At 44.0% G+C, this 21,991-nt stretch overlaps 2 protein-coding genes and 1 long non-coding RNA gene across 3 annotated transcripts in view; 1 reads left to right on the forward strand and 2 right to left on the reverse strand.

Moving 5' to 3' along the window:
* Nucleotides 1-444: 444 nt before the first annotated feature.
* On the reverse strand, nucleotides 445-12,879 carry LOC101466035 (RNA-binding protein MEX3A). Its single transcript, XM_004573546.5, has 2 exons — nucleotides 12,368-12,879; nucleotides 445-9,213 (listed from the first exon to the last, which is right to left on the reverse strand). Exons 1-2 carry the CDS (start codon nucleotides 12,777-12,779, stop codon nucleotides 8,063-8,065), a joined length of 1,563 nt encoding a protein of 520 aa, XP_004573603.1. The 5' UTR covers nucleotides 12,780-12,879; the 3' UTR covers nucleotides 445-8,062.
* A 3,886-nt stretch (nucleotides 12,880-16,765) lies between these two features.
* On the reverse strand, nucleotides 16,766-20,439 carry LOC143419408 (uncharacterized). The gene is made up of 3 exons (XR_013099366.1): nucleotides 20,227-20,439; nucleotides 19,298-19,338; nucleotides 16,766-16,911 (listed from the first exon to the last, which is right to left on the reverse strand). It is a non-coding gene; the product is annotated as an uncharacterized LOC143419408 (long non-coding RNA).
* Nucleotides 20,440-20,496: 57 nt separating this feature from the next.
* Nucleotides 20,497-21,991, forward strand: part of LOC101466330 (lamin-A) — a 39,620-nt gene continuing 38,125 nt past the window's right edge. Inside the window, exon 1 of the mRNA XM_004573549.6 lies at nucleotides 20,497-20,675. The gene's annotated coding sequence lies outside the window, so the exon portion shown is untranslated. The remainder of the gene's footprint in view (nucleotides 20,676-21,991) is intronic.

The following is a 21,991-nucleotide window of genomic DNA, read 5'->3' on the forward strand; positions in this document are numbered from 1 at the left end:
AGAATTCATTGAGTGAGTCATGTAGGCCGGGATAGCTCTGTAGGTAGAGTGGTGGCCCCATGAATCAGAAGGTCAGGGGTTCGAATCCACCGAACAGCTACCCTGAGGTACCCCTGAGCAAGGTACCGTCCCCACACACTGCTCCCCGGGCACCCAATGGCTGCCCACTGCTTCAGAGTGACTGGGTTAAATGCAGAGAGAAATTTCCCCACAGGGATCAATAAAGTATACATTATTATGATTTTAGCTACTGTGTGATTGCTTTGTGCAGATACATTAACAGGGCTATATTTTAGTAACCTAATCCTTAATGTACGCTCTAATTTAATACGACATTTGCACAGTGCTCTAGAATGACACGTTCCTCTGATCGCTGAAATTAAAATGTGACAATTGAGAACTCCCGTTTCAAAGGGGGGAAAAAACGACTGGTATCGATTGGAGGTCATTTCATTTTTGTTTTATTAGAAACATTTACAATACATCTTGAATCTTGAAAAAATAACAAAGAACCAGAACTAACATGGCGCAGATACAATAATAATAATAATTATAATAATAAAAATGTCTCCAAAAAATGTAATTCACAAAAAAACATGTGCTATAAGAAATAAACCTGCAATATCACATGCCTTGTAGGGCATGGCACACTGTAACAGAGTTCAAAGACTTCTTTATTATTATTTTTTATTTATTTTTTTTCCCATCCATCAAAGTTGACGGTCAGCCACAGAGGGCCGCAGTGGCAGCCCTCCTTCACTGTTCACAGAGAAACCAGAAACTATTGCCAGCTGATGCTGGCCCAAAAACTAATGCACTACAACCACTATTAGACCGGTATGAAACACTTCTACTGTGCTGGAAAAATTGGAAACGCTACCAAAGACAAACTGTCAGACTGCATCGGCCTCTCTGGAAACGGTTGCGAGTTTCACCAGCGAGCGCCACTTCAGTCCCCGACCTCTACATGCAGCAGAAAACGTGCATCATTTTTGCCAAGTTTTTAAAACTATCGTGTCTTTTACAAACCAAGAACTTTGAGTTAATTCCTGCGTGTCACAAGCAATCTTTCATCACTAAACGGGGAACCCGGAACGTTGACGTGGGGACTGAAATGGACTTTGTCTGGCTCCAAACTCAAGTCAACTTTCCACTTTCCAAAGAGGCTCCAACTATGAAAATCTACAGAGGAGAAATGGCCCAAGTGTTAGTCAGGCCTGCACCATTTCTCCCATCTAAGTGACCATACAACATACATGCAAACTAGCACGGTAATGAATCTGTTGTGTGTGTGTGTGTGTGTGTGTGTGTGTGTGTGTGTGTGTATATGTGTGCATCTAGTTACATAGATCTACTACACAGTGCACTGTTGTCCCCTCCTAGATGCTGCCACTTGAACTTCACCTAGTTAACCCATAAGAGAAAGCTTTGCTCCTTCGTCGTTGATCTCAAACTGTCTGAGTAGCAGATGTAGAAAAAGTATGAATGAAAGTGTGTACAAGTTGTGTGTGGCCCTATTGGCGAGAGGGTCACAGCTGCTCATTCATCCCAAGCGCTGCAGTTGTAACGTGTTTTTTTTTTTTTTTTTTTTTTTTTGGTTTTTTTTTTTAAACATTTGATAAGTAAAAGCGAGTTTAGATTACAGAGGAAATGAGTAATGTGTTTCAGTCAGTAACATGGGGTTAGTTGAAGAGGGGAGAAGGGGGTTACAGCAAGCAGCACCACACAAAGAATGCTGATGCAGGAAAAATATAGAATTGAGGCACAAAATTGATGCTCTGTGACTAAAATATCTCCAAATTCTAAAAAATATTATATTATTTTCTGTAATTATTCCATTGTGAATGCACTGGTGTTGAAATAGTGCATGTCTGAAGTTAAAATTTAAGCTACGGAGAACTCTCGCTCCATTCACGTCATTCACCACGAAGTAAACGGACGAAACGCATTCCCGTAACTTTCATAAATAAAACTTCTAAACATCTTTTCTCATTTTTACTTATTAGTAGAAACTGACTTCCCTGTGTTTAGAAATATATTAACTTCTTGTAATTTTAATTAAAAAACAAAATGTCTTGAGGTTACTCATAAATATGTTGCTTCATTTTTTTTTTTTTTTACTTTTCATAAATAACATCCAGATACTGACTTTTTTCCTCTGCTTTCTATGAAATAATAACCCATGTTAGCAAAATAGATTTGAGAAACTGTAATATGTTTTTTTATTCATTTTAAGTTACTTTCTATAAATGTATGTGGAAGAACTCAAATATAGTCTACGTTGAAAAAAAGCTGTTGCAAATTCTGTCCAAAAAACAAACAAACTTAAAGCTCACTTGCAAAACTGACTAAGAGATAAGGAGTGCATTAAGGTTTTTTTGTTCCTTTTTTTTGTTGTTTTTTTTCGTTTACATTCAAATGCATTGCTTGCTCAATGTGTGATTTAGACAGGTTGGTACAACTGTTTAAGTGCATCCATTGAAAATAAGGATTTCCTATCACTCCTTAAAAGGGATTCTACATAAATGCATAAAGACCTTTTTATATCAAGAGAAGAAAAACATCAACAGTTTCTACCATTACTATAATAGTAAGCTTAATACAATATTGTAAATAATACTAACAAGAACTTAATGAATCAAATCTCACGGGAGTCGCCCCCACCCCTCTGTACCTCCGCTTGGCTAAAATGTCTTTCATACTGGGTGAGCTGGACAAATGAAACTTACACTTTAGCATAATCTTAAGAATCATAATTAAACTATGTATCACTTAGTTAAACTACACGGTAAATATACGACTTTAAACCAATGCTCACTTTAAGGTCTTAAAGCTTTTTATACACTCCAGGTATCAGGCTGATGAATCCTTTATCTTAACTTTTCCTTTCTGATAAATCTTACCTATTGTACTATATTTTTACTAGCATGCAGTTAAACTTCAGGATACGGCGAATGGCTCTCTGAACTAACGCGTAATCCCGTACGCTGTGAATTTCTGCTGGTTTGTCAGTGTCCGCACGATTCTTTCCATCTACTTGAATTTTCTTTTTTACCTTTTTGTCACAAGATTGGCAAAGTTTTGTTTAGTTTTTTTCAGAAAGATTAAGAAAATCCCTGAACTGGGTTTTTTTTTCCTCTTCCCAACAACCAAACTCATAGAAAAACTACACAAAAGACTGAGGAAGTGCCAGGATGTGCTTTAAGCTGCTCTCTTTGGGGAGAAGTAAGTCTCTTAGTGGTGTCTCTGTAGTATTAATCCAACGACACTGAAACACGATATGCCTTCGTTTTCACCGATATCGATTAATTGGGCTTTTGGGTAAACTAACTAGAGATTATTCTTCATTTAGTAAACTCTTATTCTAAAATAAGTTAAATGATAAGTTAGCTCTCCTTGTATTTTTGTTCTTTGGCTATGTCTGACCCTCTTTTTTTTTTTTTCCTTTCAAAAATAATGCAAATGAAAAGCGGGCGGTGCAAAACAAACAGAGCCAGAACTTATTACAATGTAAACAAAAGTCATCTCAGGATATGCTGTGAGTTCTACGCCTGCCCCGTATAGACTTTAAAAAAGAGCATCAAGTGTAAAAAATCTAAACGTGTAGACAGCGTGTCCCGTCTCACTGCCGTTTGTTCATTCGCTCTGTTTGCGACCAAAGCCCTCACACACGAGCCTGTCCCAAGTTCAGCCAGCAGCTGCTGCTCTTTCACTAACAGGTCAGACCTCGTGCTGTTCGTGCTCCGGACGCTTTTGTCATTTTTACACACAGTGAGATTTCCTCCACGTTGCAGAATCTACAGTTTTCAGTGCTTCTGAGGATTGATTGATTATCCAAATAACAAATGACCCTGATGATGAACACAACAAGAGCAATTACTTATTCCGAAGCTGTCACCAATTCATCACGCCTGTGTTTCTACACTGACATTAATCTATAAGGAGATTGAAGCAAATATAAGACAGAATATACTGTTATTATCCTAATTTTATTTTATTTTTTTTAAAGAACTGAGCCGGCTCCTCTTGTTTATTGTCCCAGTATAGTCCTATTATTGCTTTTCGTCCTAATATACATACAGATTTCTTTCTTCATTAGGGGTTAGCTTAATACACATACTATTCATTTGAGTTTTTATTGGAGATTGGATTTATACATCAGCGACTTCATAATAACGTAGTGTCTGGTTAACTTTTCATCTATATATTTGGATGAAATACTAAGTTTAAATAATATTCTTACACGTATGTATGGATCTATCTAATATACTATTATAGTAAATGGGATGATGGGACGCATATATAAAAGATTTACTCTCCCTAAACTCAAACGTTTTGAATTCCTTACGCTAAAACATCGACACTTTGTAAAAAATAATCCAAAGCTCACTCGAAGCAGGCTTTTGTCTGGATGTTTGTAACTGATACACATACTGTATTTACATAGATGCTCAGAGCGCCTTCCCATTTAAAAGTACTCATTAAGTTGTACAGCGTCTAAACTGGGAGAATCTCCAATAAGCCCTCTCTTCATTAAACCAGTGCAAAACTCGAAACAAAAGTCAACAGCATTGACTGAATGGATGAGAGGTCTCCCAAATTGCCACTAAGTACTACTGTAGTATTAAGAATAACAAGAACCACCATAACACAATGAACAAAAATGATAGGGAATCCTTATGTGCATGTCTTTCAGATTCTATGAAATATATTTCACCATCAGCGGTCGGTTTGGTATTAATCAGATGCGTGTGTTTTGTAATAAGGTGCTTTACTCTGTATTTGATGTAATGTGTTTAAAAAGCCTAATTTCCTGAATCCCTTTAATCCCCCACCCAAGCAGTTTGATTCACATTCTTATTTTTTTCTCCAAAAATAAGTACTTTAAAGGTTGTTTTAGGGAGTAGCAGTAGTATCAAATGTAGGGGTGTAACAATTCTCCAAAATCACGGTTCGGTTCGAGGGCAGATGCCAAAAAACGGGGGGAGGGGGATGGGTTTTTTTCTTTTTGCTAGTGACCATTGGATCACAAAAAACGAAACTAGGCGTTATCAGCTCCACGTGGGCATCACAGTATGGGAAGATGGAGCTGCGACGCGATACTCGTTTGTATCGCACTCTCAGAATTATTACACCCCTAATCAAAGGCCAAAGTTGCTACCTTGTACGCCAAAGTAATGGCAATATTTCATAAAAAATATTAAGGCAGAAAATAAAACATTTTTAAAAAACAGAATACGAAGTTCAAAGAACAGTGTCATACTGCTTTGAATGTGACGTTGAAAGCTTAGGCCAAACCACTGTGCAACTTGTCCATCCATAAAATCCTAACTATTCTTTGTTCCTACGTCTGACAGATTTCAGGGTTTCCCCCGAGTACAGTGCTTTCCCTGCAGTCCACACCTCATGCGAGTGGTCTGCCTTGTGTGTTGTTCTTTGTTTGTTTTTAAAGGAAAGGCCTTCTGTGGCCTGAAGACACAATTTGATATTTTTAATCGGGTTTTTCTTTTTATTTGAGACGGAAGCCGAGTTTTAATTGTTCTCCGGTGCGATCTGAGAGAGGCCTGCTGAATCACCGTCGTCACCACGCATGGCGCACATGTGACAACAGCTCGCTGAAAGAGTCGAACGATCAATAAAACAGCACGATCTGCAGGGTCTCGTGTTTTTTGGAGCCTACTTCTCTCCTTCTCCAACCAAAATGAAACCCCTCCACCCCCATCATTCAACAGCTTTAATCCCTACCCCCCATCCGCTCTCCTCTAGCCCTCCGAAATCCCCAGGCTGGGGCTAAGGCAGACGCAGAGGGTGTGTAATTTGATTCAGCATGAGTGCTAGTTAAATGGGGCGTTTCCTCTGCTTTTCTGTCAATTACAATTGTCTGATTTCATTCTGGAAGCTTAACACAAGTGAGGGGGGGAGGGGGGCTGAAATCTCGGTGTCCATAGTGAAGGGGCAGTTGCAGGATGTCCCATACAGTAGCGAGCTGACATGGGGAGGGAGCCCAGAGGTAAAGGGGGCGGGGGAGCTTTGTGGAAATTTCGATTTGGACTGGTGCCGTCACACAAACAGGACCCCATCCAAAATTCAGGGAGCTGCAGCTGGATAATGAAGGCAAGGGTGGGGGGTAAAATCTGTGTTTTGCAGGTGAACATTTTCAAATTGTGTCACATCAACAGTAAAAACGTGTTACTGTCGTGTCTCCCGATAACTGTAGATTTTTTTTTTATTTCTCTCCTTAGCCTCCCCTTATTTCACAGGCGCTGCCAGATTCAGCATTCAAATTTTGTGTGTGTGTGTTTTGGGACAAAAGAGTCCCCCCTTTTCCTCACTGGGGATGGCTCGGAGCAGCAGAAACGGAGAGGAAAAGGGGGGCGGAATGGGCAAGGGGGAGTGGAAGACGGGGGGCCCTCTTCACCCAGCTGCACGCGGACCGTCCAGCCCCCTCTGTGCTGGCTAACATCGGGGTGGGGTGGTAAGGGGCTTGCCGCGGGACCCTGCCACACGGTCCGCACCTTGTCCAGCCCATTTGCCTAATTATGAATGAGTGGTTCCAGGCCGTGTCCGAGCTTTCTGCAGCCCACGCTGTTACCGGGCCCAGACAATACACCTCGCTCAGAGAGACGCCTTCGAAAGCAAGCGATCGAACTGTAAAAAGGGGGAGACATGAAAGCCACTCCCAAAGAAAAGGGAGAAAGAAAAGGGGGCTAGGCGAGGCCTCGAACTCGGGGTCACAGCCACAGTGTGTCATGAAACACCTGCTCCTGTACAGCTTTGCTAATTACAGGGGAGACAGCAGGCCCCTCAGAGCTCGCACATAATGCTGTTAGCGGAGGGCACGAAGAGTGGGGATTACTGACTCGGGACTCTGTATTTTACAGTGTCAACTATTTTAATGTGCTGCTGATTAAGGGAACACTTTTACAATTTTTACTCGGCTTCTGTCCACATGCTAATTCTCTTCCTTATTTACAGTGAAACGCTCGTTGACTGGAGCTCGTGTTTTGTCCTACATTGTTCGGCCAAATGACCACCACAAAACAAAGCGCGGTTAAGGTGGCTTTGAGACAAGTCCATCGGGGAGACGGATATCGAGAAGCAGCCAACTGGATGAATTCCAAGGCTTTCCGCCTCACAAATTAAATCAGTGCTTTAAGCCAACCAAGGAACCACATGCTTTTCAAGTGCCACGAGGAGCAAGCATTACTGAATCTTTTCAACAAACTGCAGTGGCCAAAGTTTAATCAATGGCTACTGGAAAGAGACTTTTACTGATACTTTGTACAGCCTTCATCCATCTCTGTGATTAATGACGCCGATAAAATTCCACCAATTAGTATAAATAAATCATGTAACGAGCTATCCCTTTTTTTTAGGATTATCTGGTTTCTAAGACTCTAAAATAAAAGTCTGCTTTTTGTTTCTTTTGACTAGAACCAATCTATTCACATTTTCATTTTTGCCAAAATATTTTGGACCAATTATATCAAATCACAATCACAGTTCGAGGCTGAATTCACCTTCACATCTGCTCCAGAAATTTCAAGGTATGATTGACAATCCTATTTTAGACCAAGATGATTGTAAGGTGCAATGAGAAATCTTTTTTTTTTTTCCTTCTAATAACAACAGTGAGTTTCTGGGTTAGTCGGGTGCAGACTGGGTACCTCAACAATCATCTTCCTCCTTCAATATAAACCCACTTCACGGTAAAATAAAAAATTTGAATAATAAAATGTTCACATTACTGTCTACCTCTGCCTTCACTGTGATTCATGAATGAAAAACAGCAGCAGTCAAAAAACTGAAAATGCAAGGTACTATACTTCTCTTATAAACAAAACTTTTATAAAATATATATGCATATATATATATAAAAGAAAAACTTAAAAATATTTCTTATACTTTTTAGTAAAGCAAGCAGTGCCTTCTAAAATATCTGCTTGATTGTTTTTAAATTTTCTGAAAAACCAAAATGTGTATTATAATAATAATCATAATAACAGTAAATAATTATTGAACAAACACTGACAAAACTAATGATAAAAACTGACATGGTTCCTTAAGAGAATATCCGGATGGCCTGTGTGACCTGGGTGTGGCACACTGGGCACTCCGGGTGGTTGAGCTCACAGATTCGGATGGCACACTCCATGCAGAAGAGGTTGTGGCCACAGGGCACCAAGGCAGCCGTCACTTTGCTCTCAAAGCAGGTCATGCAGTCCCGCACAGTGGCCGGCGGCGAGTCCGGCACTGGCAGACGGCCTGGAAAGCCTTCGCCGGCTGAGGTGGGCTCGCTGTGGGCGCGGCGGGCCTGGGCGTGAGGTGAGCCGGATATGGGCACAATGCTGGTGACTGAAGAGTTGTTGGTGGTTCCGCCTCCACAGGACTCGGGTAAGCCAGGGGAGAGTCTGGTTAGGGGCAGCGGGAGGCCTCCGAAGCTTTTGGAGCGCTGCTGGGCGTAGAAGGCCACCTGTTTGGGGTAGTCGGGGTCACCCCAGCTCTGGGTACCGTCAGATCCAAAATAAGAGCAGGGCTTCTCTCCAGAGCTGGAGAAGTTGCCTTTGTTGTAGATCCCCCCTCCCTCGCTACCTCCTCCCCCTCCTCCAACCATGGCATCTGAGAAGTTTTGGCGGTAGCTGCTGGTGAGTGGCTTGCGCTGGCCCCCCTGCAGCCCCCACACCTGCTGTAGCCGGCTCTCCAGACCACCGCTGCTGCCCGCCGGGCTGCTTCCACCATTCGGGCCCAGACAGTCATTCTCGTTGTTGTGGTCGTGCAGGCCTCCCGTTCGAAAGGCGATATGTGCTTCGATCTCCTCGCGGGCCCGCTCGGCGTTACTCGGGGAGCCTGTGATCTCAAAGACCGGGTCGCGGTCTCGACTCGGAGTGACAATGTAAGTGCAGGTCTGCTGCTGGATGCGTTTTATGGTGGAGCCTTTAGGCCCCACCACCAGCCCGACAACACGGTATGGCACTCTCACCTGAATGGTGGTCTGACCTGGCAAAGGTGTGGGCGGGGAGCCGCTAAAAGACACTCCCAGCTTGTTGCGGGACGCCCGCAGCATGGAGAAGTGCTCTGCAGCAGAGATGATTTCACGACGGGCCAGAGCAACGTCCTCCTTGCGGCCAGTGATTAAGAACACAGGTTCCTCTCCTCTGACGGGGGTTTTGATGTAGGTGTTGGTCTTGGCCCGCAAGGCTTTGATCTTGCAACCTGCAGAGACACCAACATACATTTTAAAATGAGTAAAGACACGCCGGCTCAATTCGGGGACACAAATCAAGTTAAAAGGGTTACAACCAGGAACACACTTGATCAGCCTGAGCTGAAAGAAATGCTCGTCTCTGCTATGTCCAGTGAAAATTCTGATGTTTGAGCTGCTTATGACCACTTTAACCTAATGTCTTGCTGAGTAATTACCAGGATTTATGAGAGTTCAAGGGTGTAATCATTAGTGTCTTTATTGAGAGGGCCATTTTATTTGCACTACAACAAAACTTACTAAGACGCATGGTGCAGGCACCGGCCAGCGTGGACACGGCTGTGGCAGATGCCATGTGTTTTCACTGTACTGGTGAGCAATTACTTTCTGACCTCTCCTTGAACTTGTTTCCAGACAATACAGACAACCCACATATGCTTCATTTTTGGGCCACTTATTGCTCTGCATTGGTCCTGTTTCTGATCAGCGTGGAATAGTTTACTCTGTTAAATGCTTTTAAGGCAGACTCTTAATGTGAAAGAGTGCAGGTTAATGTCATTTCAGGACGAATCACCTGACAATGTAATGGGACAGAGGAGGATACAGGCATATAATAAATCAGTAATTATTTAGGAGGATTGCCAGGAACACCTGAGGTCAAGAAGACAATGGTAAGAGAAGACACAGCAGTTCTGTTTGGATTACACCTCATTAACCTCACACAGGTTTGTATTCAAACTCTGCCAGCTTCCTCATTAAGATTTCTTCCTTTATTGACACATTAAATGTGCTTTCCTTGTGTCACTGTGGCTCTCTGGACAACATCATATTTAAAAAAGAAAAAACGCCCTGATCTCACTGTAACAGAGTCCAGGTGCTTCAGAGCTCGCAGCGTGTCATAACCAGCTGAATAGCACAGCAGCAGGTATCAAAAGGTTTAAAGACACCTGAAGGTGAAGCAGAGTATCTCCCTAATGCTACTACACTGACCCACTTTGTTCAGGGGCACTGGCTTCCCAGGAACCGCTGGTACACGCAGAAGTGTGGTGATAACATTCCTCATGCCCCAAATTTGAACATGCACTCTGCGGTCATTGCCCGGCGTTGGCCTAACAGACCTGCTCCTGGCACGAAAGGCTCAAAGAACAATTCTTTCTCTCAAACTAGATTTTAAATTTTAATTAGCTGAAATTGATGTCTCGATGAAAGAAACGTATGTAAACAAAGAAGGCAAAAGCCATCACACCCAGAAATTAAGGTCGCTGTGAAGAAACGTAATTTTCAGCTGCATTAGCAGTGAAGTGTGATTCAAAACAAAGCCACCCGTGATCTGACGAGCTCCAGCGTAAGGTGGAGAATCAATGCCTGCGCCTCTGACAGGAGAAAACAATCATACCCACCCCTTTCTCCAAGACAGGATGCTTCGTTTGCCAGATTCACCAGACGGGCTCTGAGCGGAAGGGGATGTGTATGTAGTGCCAGCTAACGAAGGGCCCAGATCAAAAGCAGCTCATCTCAAATTCCCCCCACCCCAAATCAGCACTTCTTCCTGGTCTAGGCTAAAGGGCCCTCTTGCTGCACTTGTGCACACTGGATCCACCCTCTGTCTGTCTTCGGTTAGCCCATTAAAATTCAAAACTTACACTTCAGGGTAAAGAATGGGAGCCGACATGGGAGATGTGGGGGGGCTCAGCAGCACACACTAAAGCCACGTTACTACAGCAGCGAAGCAAGAAAGGGGAGTGTCAGTGAAAGGAGCTATCACAACTCCTGTTTGTTTTTGTTGGCAGATAAATCGGGATTTGCTGATGGGACCTCACCCACCCTGCAGTCATTGTGCTCCTCTCTCCATCCAACCCCCTGATTTCTCCCCTATCCTGACAGACAACCATGTGGCATTGAGAGTGTGCAGTGAAGTGGGGCTCATGAGGAGTCCCTTGTGTTGAGCTCCAAGGCGTGACTCCCATTCAGCTTTCAGACGCCGTACCCCCACCCCCCCACTCCTTGTTTCTCCCTGCCCCTCTCACCCATGGGTTCATCACAGCAGTTACCAATGAGTGCTCCATATGAACACCAGGGTCCCTCCTTTTTTTCCTTTGTTTTTTAAACTTAAGTTCAGGCTTGTTTGCAACTACACAATGAAAAAAGCATGTATGCAACCAAACAACCGCACAACTGCAAATAACCACAAACAATATCAATATTCTGCTTTTTCCCCCTCCAAAAAACAAAGAAGGATTCCCACCTTCGGGTGCAACTTCTCGCTGAGTCACCCCTTTAAGACGATCCCGTGTGCCAAGCAGCAACACTGTGTTAATGCGCCCCTCCCCTCATCCCCCGACTCACACCTTTGTTTGACAGCTGCTGTCATTCAACTTCAGCTCTTTGTTCAAGAAAAAACCTCCAACTGTAAGAAAAAAAACCTGCAACGTGTCTGGAATTGAACTTTCCAACTCCCTCATCTGAGGAAAAAGAAAACCCAAAAAACAAAAACGGTGACCACGCTTCGCTCTATTGTCCAATTGTGTCACTGGGGCAGTGCGCAACATAAACAACGAGCAGAATAAATTTAGAAAGGAAGAGGGGGGAAAACATCCACTCGATTTTTGAGGCCAGATGTGTAATTTCGCTGATTTTCCTGGCCATCGGCTCGCGCCGAGAGACATTCTTGTGTACACCAGGCGCACGTTGCCTTTTTGAACAGTCTGGCGCGTCTCAGACGACAAAGGAAGCAAGTGCTCTCCCTGCTCCAGTGTGTGTCTGTGCGCTGACATTGATGGCGTGGATGTAGAATAATTCGCCCGGGAGGGAACGGGTCTCTCTCCTGCTCTCTCCCTCTCGTGCAAATTTAGTCCAGAAAAACGAGGCTAAAGCTGCGAAACGCCTCGTTTCCGACTCTAATCATGAGTGCACGAGAACTTGTAACAATATAAGCAGGAAAAGTGGGAGGCTGGCTGATGTCTCGGGGGAGTAGGGAAAAAACACACACGCACACACACACACACACACACAGACACACCACTCCCTTTTCTTTGTCAAATAACACCAGGTAACAGTTGGAGAACAAACAACAAAGCACACGGGGACGCACGGCGGGGCGCATGCACTGCTGTCTGATAAAAGCTCAAGTTTGGAGGGAAAATGACCCGCGAGCCAGCGGTTTACCTTGTCTCCCCACTATCTCGGCCACATGTTCAGAGCTGGGCACTGGGACGCATTCTGTTATGTTGCAGCCTCGTCCTTTCGTCTCACTTGAGGAGCTCTCGTACAGGGCGCACAACTTGCTCTTGCCTTGCAGAATCGCCGTGTCCCCGCCGCTGTTCGTGTGGTTGTGGTGGTTGTTGTTATTGTTGCTCCGGTCCTGTACTCCTGTTGTTGGGGCTCCGCCGCCGTCCTCGCCTTCCCCGAGCCCCAGCAGAGACAGCTGGCCCAGCGCGACCCTGAGGGCACGGGAGTCGTCTTCCTCCTCGTCGGGCGGCACAAGGAGACCCTCGCTTCCGAAGCCGGAGCCGGCCAGATCCCTGCCGTAGCCCCCATTTTTCTCCATGATCCCTGCTAGAACCAGCAGGCTAGGCATGGCTAACAAAAGAGTGTGTGAGACAAAGACAGGGGAAAGAGACTGGAGAAACAGCACCCGTGCCGCCTCCTCCTCCTCGCCCCCTCCTCCTCTCGATTCCCCCCTTTGCGCTAGCCCCTCCCATAGACCGGCCCCCTCTCTCTCTATCCGCCAGACTCTCGGTACAGTAGTCTCTCTCCGAGCTCCGGGCAAACGGGACACAAGGCCGTCTGCACACAGATGGGGCTGGGCGATGCTTTGCTCCACCCAGTCTGGTTTACACAGCTTCCCCTCCTCGCCGAGACAAAACGAGCCGCCCTCCCGTTGTACCATTCAGTCTCAGGTTCACGAACATGTGGCAGCTCGCGTTCCACGCAGAAAGCAGAAAGAAAGAGACTCGGCTCCTCATTGCCTCACAACCCCGCACTGCAATCACATGAGCGGAAAGGTACGGCTCCGGAGCCGCAGTGTAGCCCGAGAGCCGCATTTTTGTTTGGCCACTTATGTAAGGACGGGCAGCCGGGATGTAAACAGTTGCGTATTAAAAGGTGCGGGCACAGTGCGCACATGGCGCTCAACGGATGATGTCAACTTTATGATGAGGAGGTTTTAGAAAAAAGCGGCGGCATCTGAGATGAATTTAAGGAGTTGGTGGCATTTTTCTTTTCTTTTTGGGGGGGGAGGGGGTCCGCCCACCTCGGTGTAGCCGTGCTTTGCGGCAGGTCACCGCGCTGTTGTCTCCGGCGCCGTTGCGCATGAGGATGTTATGTAGGCTATATAGGAGGCGCGGGGGGGTGGGGGGGGGGGCGTCTGTTGGGGGGTGAGGAGAGGGAGTTGTCAGACAGGCGTTGCAGACCCTATGCAGTGGGGGGAACATGAGAACAGCATTTCCCCTTGTGTTGTTTTTAAAGCACGGAGCCGCCGCGAACAAAGAACCGCGCCGACTCCCCAAGATGTCCTCGACTGAAGCCACGCCGACGGCTCGCTTGTAGCTCGGCGCAGCACAAAGATCCCAACTGCAGCGATAGGAAATCAAATCATTATCCTGAAACTGAAATCACAGCCCACGTGATCGGTTTCCTCCCTCCTTTGTGAAGGTTTCATGTTTCACTCAAGGTTCAGCAAAGTACCTGCAACTTCAGTTAATTCGATTGAGGCTGAAAGCAGATTTTTTTTTTTTTTTTTACAGATATCCACAGTAAACAAGCCAATGAGATGAGTGGGAACCCGTTTAGATTTATAATTATTTTATTGCAAAGTTCTACGTTGCTGTTTAAGTTGTGTCAGTTGTTGGTGTCTGAATCGCGGTACAGTGCTGAGCAGCAACTGATGTCCATGTTTTCAGCTTCCTCAGAGTGTCAGTCTAACTCAGGCTGTCCTTACCATCTGTGCATATATGGGCTGTACAGTGAGGATGTGTTGCGTAAGGCTACCTGAATGACAAAGCGAACTATGGGGATGTTTGCTCTTCTGCTTTATTTCCACTCCACAATAATTTATTTGTAATTCAGATCTTTGGCCTGTGGGTTCATGGCAAGTTCAGGTTCAGCACTTGAAAATACAAGAAACAGCTGATGGGTAAAATTCCAGTGAAGTCTGTTGATGTGTCTAATAGTTTTCCCACTGTGGAGATTATTCTGCATTTAACCCCAACCATTAATGTACTGTTTTCTTATTCTCCATCGTTCATGGTGTTTTCCCAGACTGCAACTGGGCTGCAGCTGTAATGAAATAAACAGTCTTAAGTGACAGGCTGAGCATGGCATGTGACTCTTCAGCATGAATATTTTTGCATCTCTAGTGAGAATGCCTTCTGCCTTTTAATAACACGTAGAACAGAGCAATAATATAATCACAAATATCCAAACAACAGGTCTGAGAATAGAAACAATATCTGTGTCGTGATAAGACTCTGTCACACTGATACGGCAGGTGTATTTACATGTGTAATCATAGTCTAGACGCGCTCTCTGGGTGCCAATCAGGAAGGGGTTTGTTCCCTAAGGACGTGTTGCAGATGAGAACTCACAGGACAACTCCTGGTATGAGGCCAGGATTAAAACATCCCCCACTCCAGCCAACGACGTGGTTAGAGAAAAGGGGAAAAAACAACAAAAAAACAGCACCAGCAGGAGGAGGAGGAGAGCATGATGGCGTGATCTATGAAGGACCACAGTGTAGGCCCAGGGGGTCTGCTCCCAATCCCCACCCTTTGGAGAACGCTGAGGATTGGGTGAGAACGAGGCTGTGATGGAGAAAAGCACCCACACGAGGACCAGCCTTTCAATGAGCGTCCAGGAGGTCGTCTGGCTCCATTAAAAGGGGTCTGCTGGGAGTCCAGAGCCCCAATCAATAAAAAGCATGGATCTGGGATAGTGTTTCCCCCCCCCAACATCCACACACCCCGTCTCTGCCTGAATGTGTGAGTCTGGGTGTTGCCCACTGGTGATGCTGTTGTATCACATAATCTTTATGACCCTAAACGAAATCTTCTCTGGCTCTGAATGGACCGCAGCAGGTCGAGATTTCATTCACATCTTTCAGCTGTAGGCTACAATTGTCATTTGTCCTTTTGTGCTTGCGTGTGTGTGTGTGTGCATTTGCTACAGGATACTTGTGAAACCCAGAGTGCTGAGGTCATGTTACTTGCACATAAAAAAACTCAGTGATTTTGACCATCTGTTCGTCACAGTAGTGCTGTTTCTCCTTTTTCCTTTTTTCCTCCCTGTGCTTAATGAAAGGCTGACTGGCATGTTTGGGGAGATGCTGTGGTTTTGTGTGCTGCACACCCATCTCTTTGTCCAAGAGCTCATGCAAATATTGCTTTCACCTATGGACAGTATCTGTCTCTCTCGGAGGACGAGCTTAAAAGGCTGTAAAGACATGTCCGAGAATCCCTAAAGGACATCCCTTTGACTTCCACGGCCAGATGTCCTTTTCAAGACTTTTCTGGTGCCCCGCTGTCACTTGAATGAGGCTTCTGCGAGCACAAAGGGACATGTTGGCTAAGCACCACGTGCTGATGCCACAGTGAACGGGCACTCTGAGATGATGTAAGACCTCATGCAAATGATACCACATCTTGTGTTCATAAGCCAACGAGAGCCCTGAAGACGATCAGCTGAATAAATAACATGCTAAATGTAGAGGCTACTCTTCCCTGCTTTATTCTTTTTTTGTAAGTTTTCTTTACGCGTCTGCTAATTTGTGTGTTTTTTTTGAGAGCAGGCAATGCTGCAGCAGGTCTGTACGTGTAGCATTGAAATACTGGTGTCCAATAAATCCAAACAAACCAAGACAACCAAAACAACTCTGAGGAGGCTTGAGTTCTTTGAAGATAATTACTGTAAAATTCCCTTATAGAGAAATAGTTTAAAACCTTTCAAAATTGACTAAACCGATTTACAGAGGCGACAGCTGCGACCTCAGAAATATCTGCGTTACTGCTGCAACACCACTTTATACCAAAAGATGGCGCAGTGAGTCAGTTTAGACTTTTTTTTAAACACAAACAGTCATAAAGAGCACATTATTTTTTTAACACCTGGGAAAAGAAAAAGCATGTTGATGAAATTGGGGCAGCTCAAAGGAAACGTCAACAATTAAACAGCAGCACGCAGACAGACTTCTGAAGGCACCTGCTACTAACACGCTGCCACCTGGTGGTGAGAAATAGAACATTTTGTAGAGGGTAACTACAAAAAGTAGCTTTGTGTTCATAAATATTGGTTTATTTAGTTTCTTTAATTTATTTAGAATAAAATAATATTATGACCCTCCCACTTAAAAAATGAGTCTGTGATGCATCTTTGGACGTTTGTGGTAATTTAGCTGTAAAATTGTGTGGTTGCTGCTCAGGACTTGAACTTGAAATCACTCTCATTTAAATTGGATCAAGTTAAAATGGCAGTTTTTATTTGTTCTTTTGTGCTACTTTTTATTTTTTGCAGTGCTCTGGGATTTATTCAGTGAGCAGTGTGACACACAAGTAGCCAACAAAATTATTATTGATTCATATGTCAGTTATTTTTATTACCAGTTAATCATTTAGCCTTCCACAGCTTCACTAAAAGTGTTTGTTTTGTCCAACAAATTGTCCAGAACCCAACGAGTGTTTCAGCCTTCCCGTGTACACAGCAGACTTTATTTCTATCTGCAATCACAAAAGTGCAAATCAATCACAAAAGTATTGTACAGTCATCTCACCTGCTGTGAAAAGCTTACATGCATAATGAAGCTGTTGACCGGCACACACATACACACCTCTGTCAACGAACACACTGGGGATGCTGTGATTGGGAGAGCTGGTGTCAGCTGGGAATATGAGTCAGGTTAGTATGACTTCATTTCTTTTTACGGGTATTAGGTCATCTCTCTGCCTCACTTTCCCCTATTTCCACCCCCTTCCCTCTTGCCTCTCCCCTCCCCCCGTCTGTGTGTCTAATCATATTGATGCTGTACAGCTAGTGACACGCCTAGTGATGAGTAAGGCTCACCTCACCGCTCGCTTCCCGTATGGCAGTGATCTCACAGAGCGCTTTGAACTCAGGAGCCCTGCTTGGCCTTCTTGTGATTCTTGGCATTAATGTCTCATTTTATTGAATGTATTGCAGACAGCTGGGTGATTTGGATATTGCTTTTACTGTTCACAATGAAAGATTGTACTTTTTAATCTGCAGAAGGGCAGAATCACAAACTGGGTCAAATTTCATTAAAAATGATGATGGCTTGATACAAATAAAATGTCTCACGTCGGATGGCTCTCAAGTTGAAGCTTGAATGCACTTTAACATTTATTCAAGGGTAAAATGAAAAGTCTATGAATTGTAAAGGGATCTATTATGCATTTCCTTATTTTCTGTCGCATAGATACTGATATAAGGAGGATGCTCATATTCAGTTTTATTTATATAACACCAAATTATGACAATGGTTGCCTTCATATTGCAAGGTATGTAAGCCATGTTTCATATCTACAGTAATAGATATGAAGAATAGTTAAATGTGAGGATAAATCATCCCTGTGAGCCCAAAGCTCAGACTGCTCTACACACTCACTTTCAGATATTTTCTCCATTCTTTCATTTCAGGTCTCAGAGAGTGAATACCCCCGTCAGGCAGGTAGCTCAGGCGGTGAGCACAGAAGCCCAAATCACCTGATGTTTGCTTTATTTTTTTGAGAGTGGCAGCCAATCAGAAGAAAATGAGCTTAGAGGAAGCATGAAGGAAGCTGCAACACAGGATGAGACGAGTGACTGCATGAGTGGCACAGTACAAGAAAATAAAGGATCATACAAAGTAACTCACTGGCTTCCATCTTCTTAACTGCTGGTTTTTCTTACGGATCTTTGATAGTTAACAGAGGTGATCAAGCCTTTGTCATTAATCAAAGAAAAACTTGAACTTGAACAGAAGACATTTATGGATGTTTGATATGTGGCAGTTTTTTTTATGATCTCCTGTTGAGCAGTTTTTTAATGATCTTATTTTGGACGTATTTAATTATGGAGCAGTCTGATTATGGTGTGGTTAACGCTGTCATCTCGTCTGTCCCCGTGTGAACCTCCCGGTTGGGTGGGGCCTTTCTGTGTACAGTTTGCATGTCCGCCTTGTTGCTGCAGGAGTTTCCTTCCTCAGTCCAAAGACGTGCTTTGCAGGTTTGCTGATGAGTCTAACGTGGACGCGCAGGTGTGTGTTTTGTCTGCGATGGACTGATGACCTGCCCAGGATGCACCCCACCTTTTGCCCCCCCCACCTGAATTCTTGTTAATCTTATTAATAAAAGTGTCGTAACTCTTCCATTTAATACTTCCATTTAACCTAACAAGTACTTTTAAACTGGAAATTGTTGAATATTTTATTAATAAAAATGATTTTCAGTGCTTTCTGGATTCAACTATATTATTTATAAATAATTTATTTGAATTAATATAACTAATATGCCACCCATAAGGTACAGCATTAAGACCAGAGGAGTCTACATCACAGTGTCACGATGCGTTCGAGTGACCCAGAGTCCTATTCCATCATTTATGAACGTTACAGATGTAAACAAACCATTTACAGCTCAGTAACATAGGTCATGTAAAATTCATGCTCAGCCGTTACATAATGATAAGCAAACCCACCAAGAGCTCTGTAGAATATCTTTCGGCAGTACACTCGAGTTGTTTTTAATTTGTGTTTTTTTGTTTGTATTTAGAACAAGTTTGGGATCGCAGGGAATTAAACTGACTGCAACATTCAACTGGGCCATCTGTACAGCTTGATGATGGCAGTCGTGCTGCTATAGTCGGCTTGAGGAAGGCTTGTATGATGCTCCCTGGATGCCACTTTAATTAAATTATCAATTCATGGAAAGCCCGGCACAGGTCAGTGTATCAATCACTAGCAAAGTGGGGTCCATGGAGCTGGGGGGTCCCTGAGGGCTCTCCGGGGGTCCCAAGTGAAATGAAAACCACAGTTATTTAATTCATTAAAAGTGTATTGCTAACCGCTGTAGTAACAGGTGTATGAAGTGTGATGTGAAGTAATTTTACCTGAGCATCAGCTTCAGTCCAAAACAAGCTTCAGTGGGATCCTGTGTGGAAAAAGAATCAGGGCCATTTCAAGTTTTGAAAAAAAAAAGAGATTTTGAGGTATTAAAGATTTGTTTTGCCATCTAATATTTTACTTTAAACTTATAGCAACGTAATCTTGGCTTTTTGGGTCTAAACAGGCCTAATATGATGCCTGACAGTAAAAATGTGAACGACACAAAAAAGTAACATGTTCAGATACACAGCAGCAAAGTGATTACTTTAAAGTGTACGTTTATTTGAAAACCACTGGGTTAACTTGTTTTTTCACTGGCACTCCAACCATCTGGCCTCTTGCAGTAAATTGAGTTTACATCACTCTCATATCACAGCATAACTAAAGTACAAGCACTTTCTATTTTGCTTGTGTCACTGTTGGAGATGAATTCAGAAATTAAGGCAGCACTTAAACACAAACATAAAGCACAACATCCTGCAGACTCTCATTAATCTTTAAAACCTGAACTCAGTGGTGCTATCATCAGCTGTTCAGCAGGAGGAGAAGAAAAAAGCCATCCGTGCTCTGGGAGCGATGTTTGCATGGGCTATTCCAGGAACAAGAAACATGACTCGAGTAAAAGTCATGTCCTCATTTAAATACTAGCATACACATCATTTCAAAATGTACTTAAAGTACTTAAAATAAAACCATGTATATCACTTTGTTGTTGCAGCTTGACTGTTTTAATCACATACAACGCTCAGTAGCTTTGTCTACAATAACCCAGCATCATGTATTAGCAGAATCATAGTTTAAAATCATTAAAATACATGGCAGGGAGTACACAGTGCAAGGAATTCATCCAAAATATATTGGATTAGAGGAGGATAGCAGCATAATATACAGAAACAGAGTAGCCATGCTCTCAGCACTACTCTGCTCTAGTTACCTTAGTGGGGGGCACCATGAGGGGGCTGTGCCACCCCTCATGCCGGCCCTCTGGACACACCCCTGTTCCGTACCCCCAGTATTAGTCACCCCTTACACACATGTGGTTTATTTTCTCCAAACATTCCTCGCTCGATTGAAGCCCTCACCAGCTAAAAATACTGTCACTACCGAAGCGTTAATCATGGTCGCCAGGTGGCGCCTGCAGGCTGCATTGTAATTAGCGGAGATTGGCAGCCTAATCAAGTGTGTGGATCTGCAGGTGGCTGCTGGCCCGGGTCGACTCGACTCGGAGCTCCGCGGCTCTCCGATTTGTTCAAAGGAAACGCGTCCCAGCGGATGATATCGCGATTAACTGGGACTGGCGACATTTGGAAAGGTCACCCGTGAGCGCAGAGACAGGAGACGCGTTTTAAAGCGCTGCAGAAGAAAAGGCAGAAGAAGACGAAGGTAGGACGGAGAGCTGAATGTGTTTCAGCTGGAAGATGAAATGCATTTATTCTGCTTCTTATAGTTTCTAACAGGGAGCAGGCAGAGAGTTCAATCAGTGCATGAACTCCGTGACCCATGCTGACAGTTTCCATTCAGTGTGTCAGCCAGTGGATGGCGTGGATGTGCTGTGCTTGTGAATGACTTCAGTGGAAGGCTGTGGGGTTCTATTTATGTCATATGTACTAAGTGGTAGCAGGGGGCGCCAGAGAGGCACAGAGTGAGAGCGTCCTCATAACTCGTGACGAAAGCATGCATGTACACCGAGTGAGCGCTTTGTTAGAAACCACATTAGAATCAGCCAATCACGCGGCAGCAGAGCGGTGCGCGACACCCGCTTCGCCCAATGATGACATCATACTCCAGAAAATAGGAATAAATGTGAGGTTTGTGTCAGCTGTCCTGGTTTGAGTTTTCCTGAACCTGTTGATCACCCGGGACTTCCGGAAAATCTGCACTCATACTGATGCTCAGAAAACAGAAGCCACATAGGTTTAACGGTAACCGAAGTCAATATCGATTGTTCAGTTTTGTTATTTGTTTCTCGACGTGAACCGGGGAAATCCCAAAGAAATCCACGCTGTGAAATCAGTCAGAATCAGAATACTTTATTAATCACGGTGTGTGGGTGAGGTGGAGGGATAAATGAAAATATCAATATGATGTAAAATATGAAGCTAGAAAAATGTAAGCAACATATATGAAAATACGTTTAAAAAGGGCCACATTCAAGGTACAGTAAGTTAAAATAAATACTCCAAAGTTTAATGATACTACAGACAATAAACACAAGATATGGCGAGTCTAAACAGTCCAGATGTCATAGTGGGTAGTTGTAACGTTTGATGGCTCCTGGCAGGAATGAGTTCCTGTGCCATTCTCTGCATCAGGATGAACACAGAGTACTTGTAAGCCTCCGGTGTCTGCACATGGAAACGGTGCCAATAGAGCTGTAATTCTCTTAATGTCCACAAACAGCTGAAGACTGTTCTGGTTGTACTATGTATTACAGTTACCCACCACAGCCCCGTGCTCCTTGCTTCTGATACGTAACACTGCTGCAGAGTTCAGGAGACTGCTGAAGATGTAGCTGAAGTCTGCAATGTAGAGGCTGAAGAGGAAGGGGGGGATGAAGACCTCAGTCAACTCCAACTCAGGGTCGGCAGGTGAACTGGTCCAGGATGAGGCTCTGCAGGGTCTTCATGATGTGTGATATTGTGTTTGGGCCGATTCCTGATTTTTAAAAAGACGGCTTGTCAGAGACAAATATCAACTCT

The sequence above is a fragment of the Maylandia zebra genome, linkage group LG1, assembly GCF_041146795.1.
Source record: "Maylandia zebra isolate NMK-2024a linkage group LG1, Mzebra_GT3a, whole genome shotgun sequence".
Taxonomy (NCBI): Eukaryota; Metazoa; Chordata; class Actinopteri; order Cichliformes; family Cichlidae; genus Maylandia; species Maylandia zebra.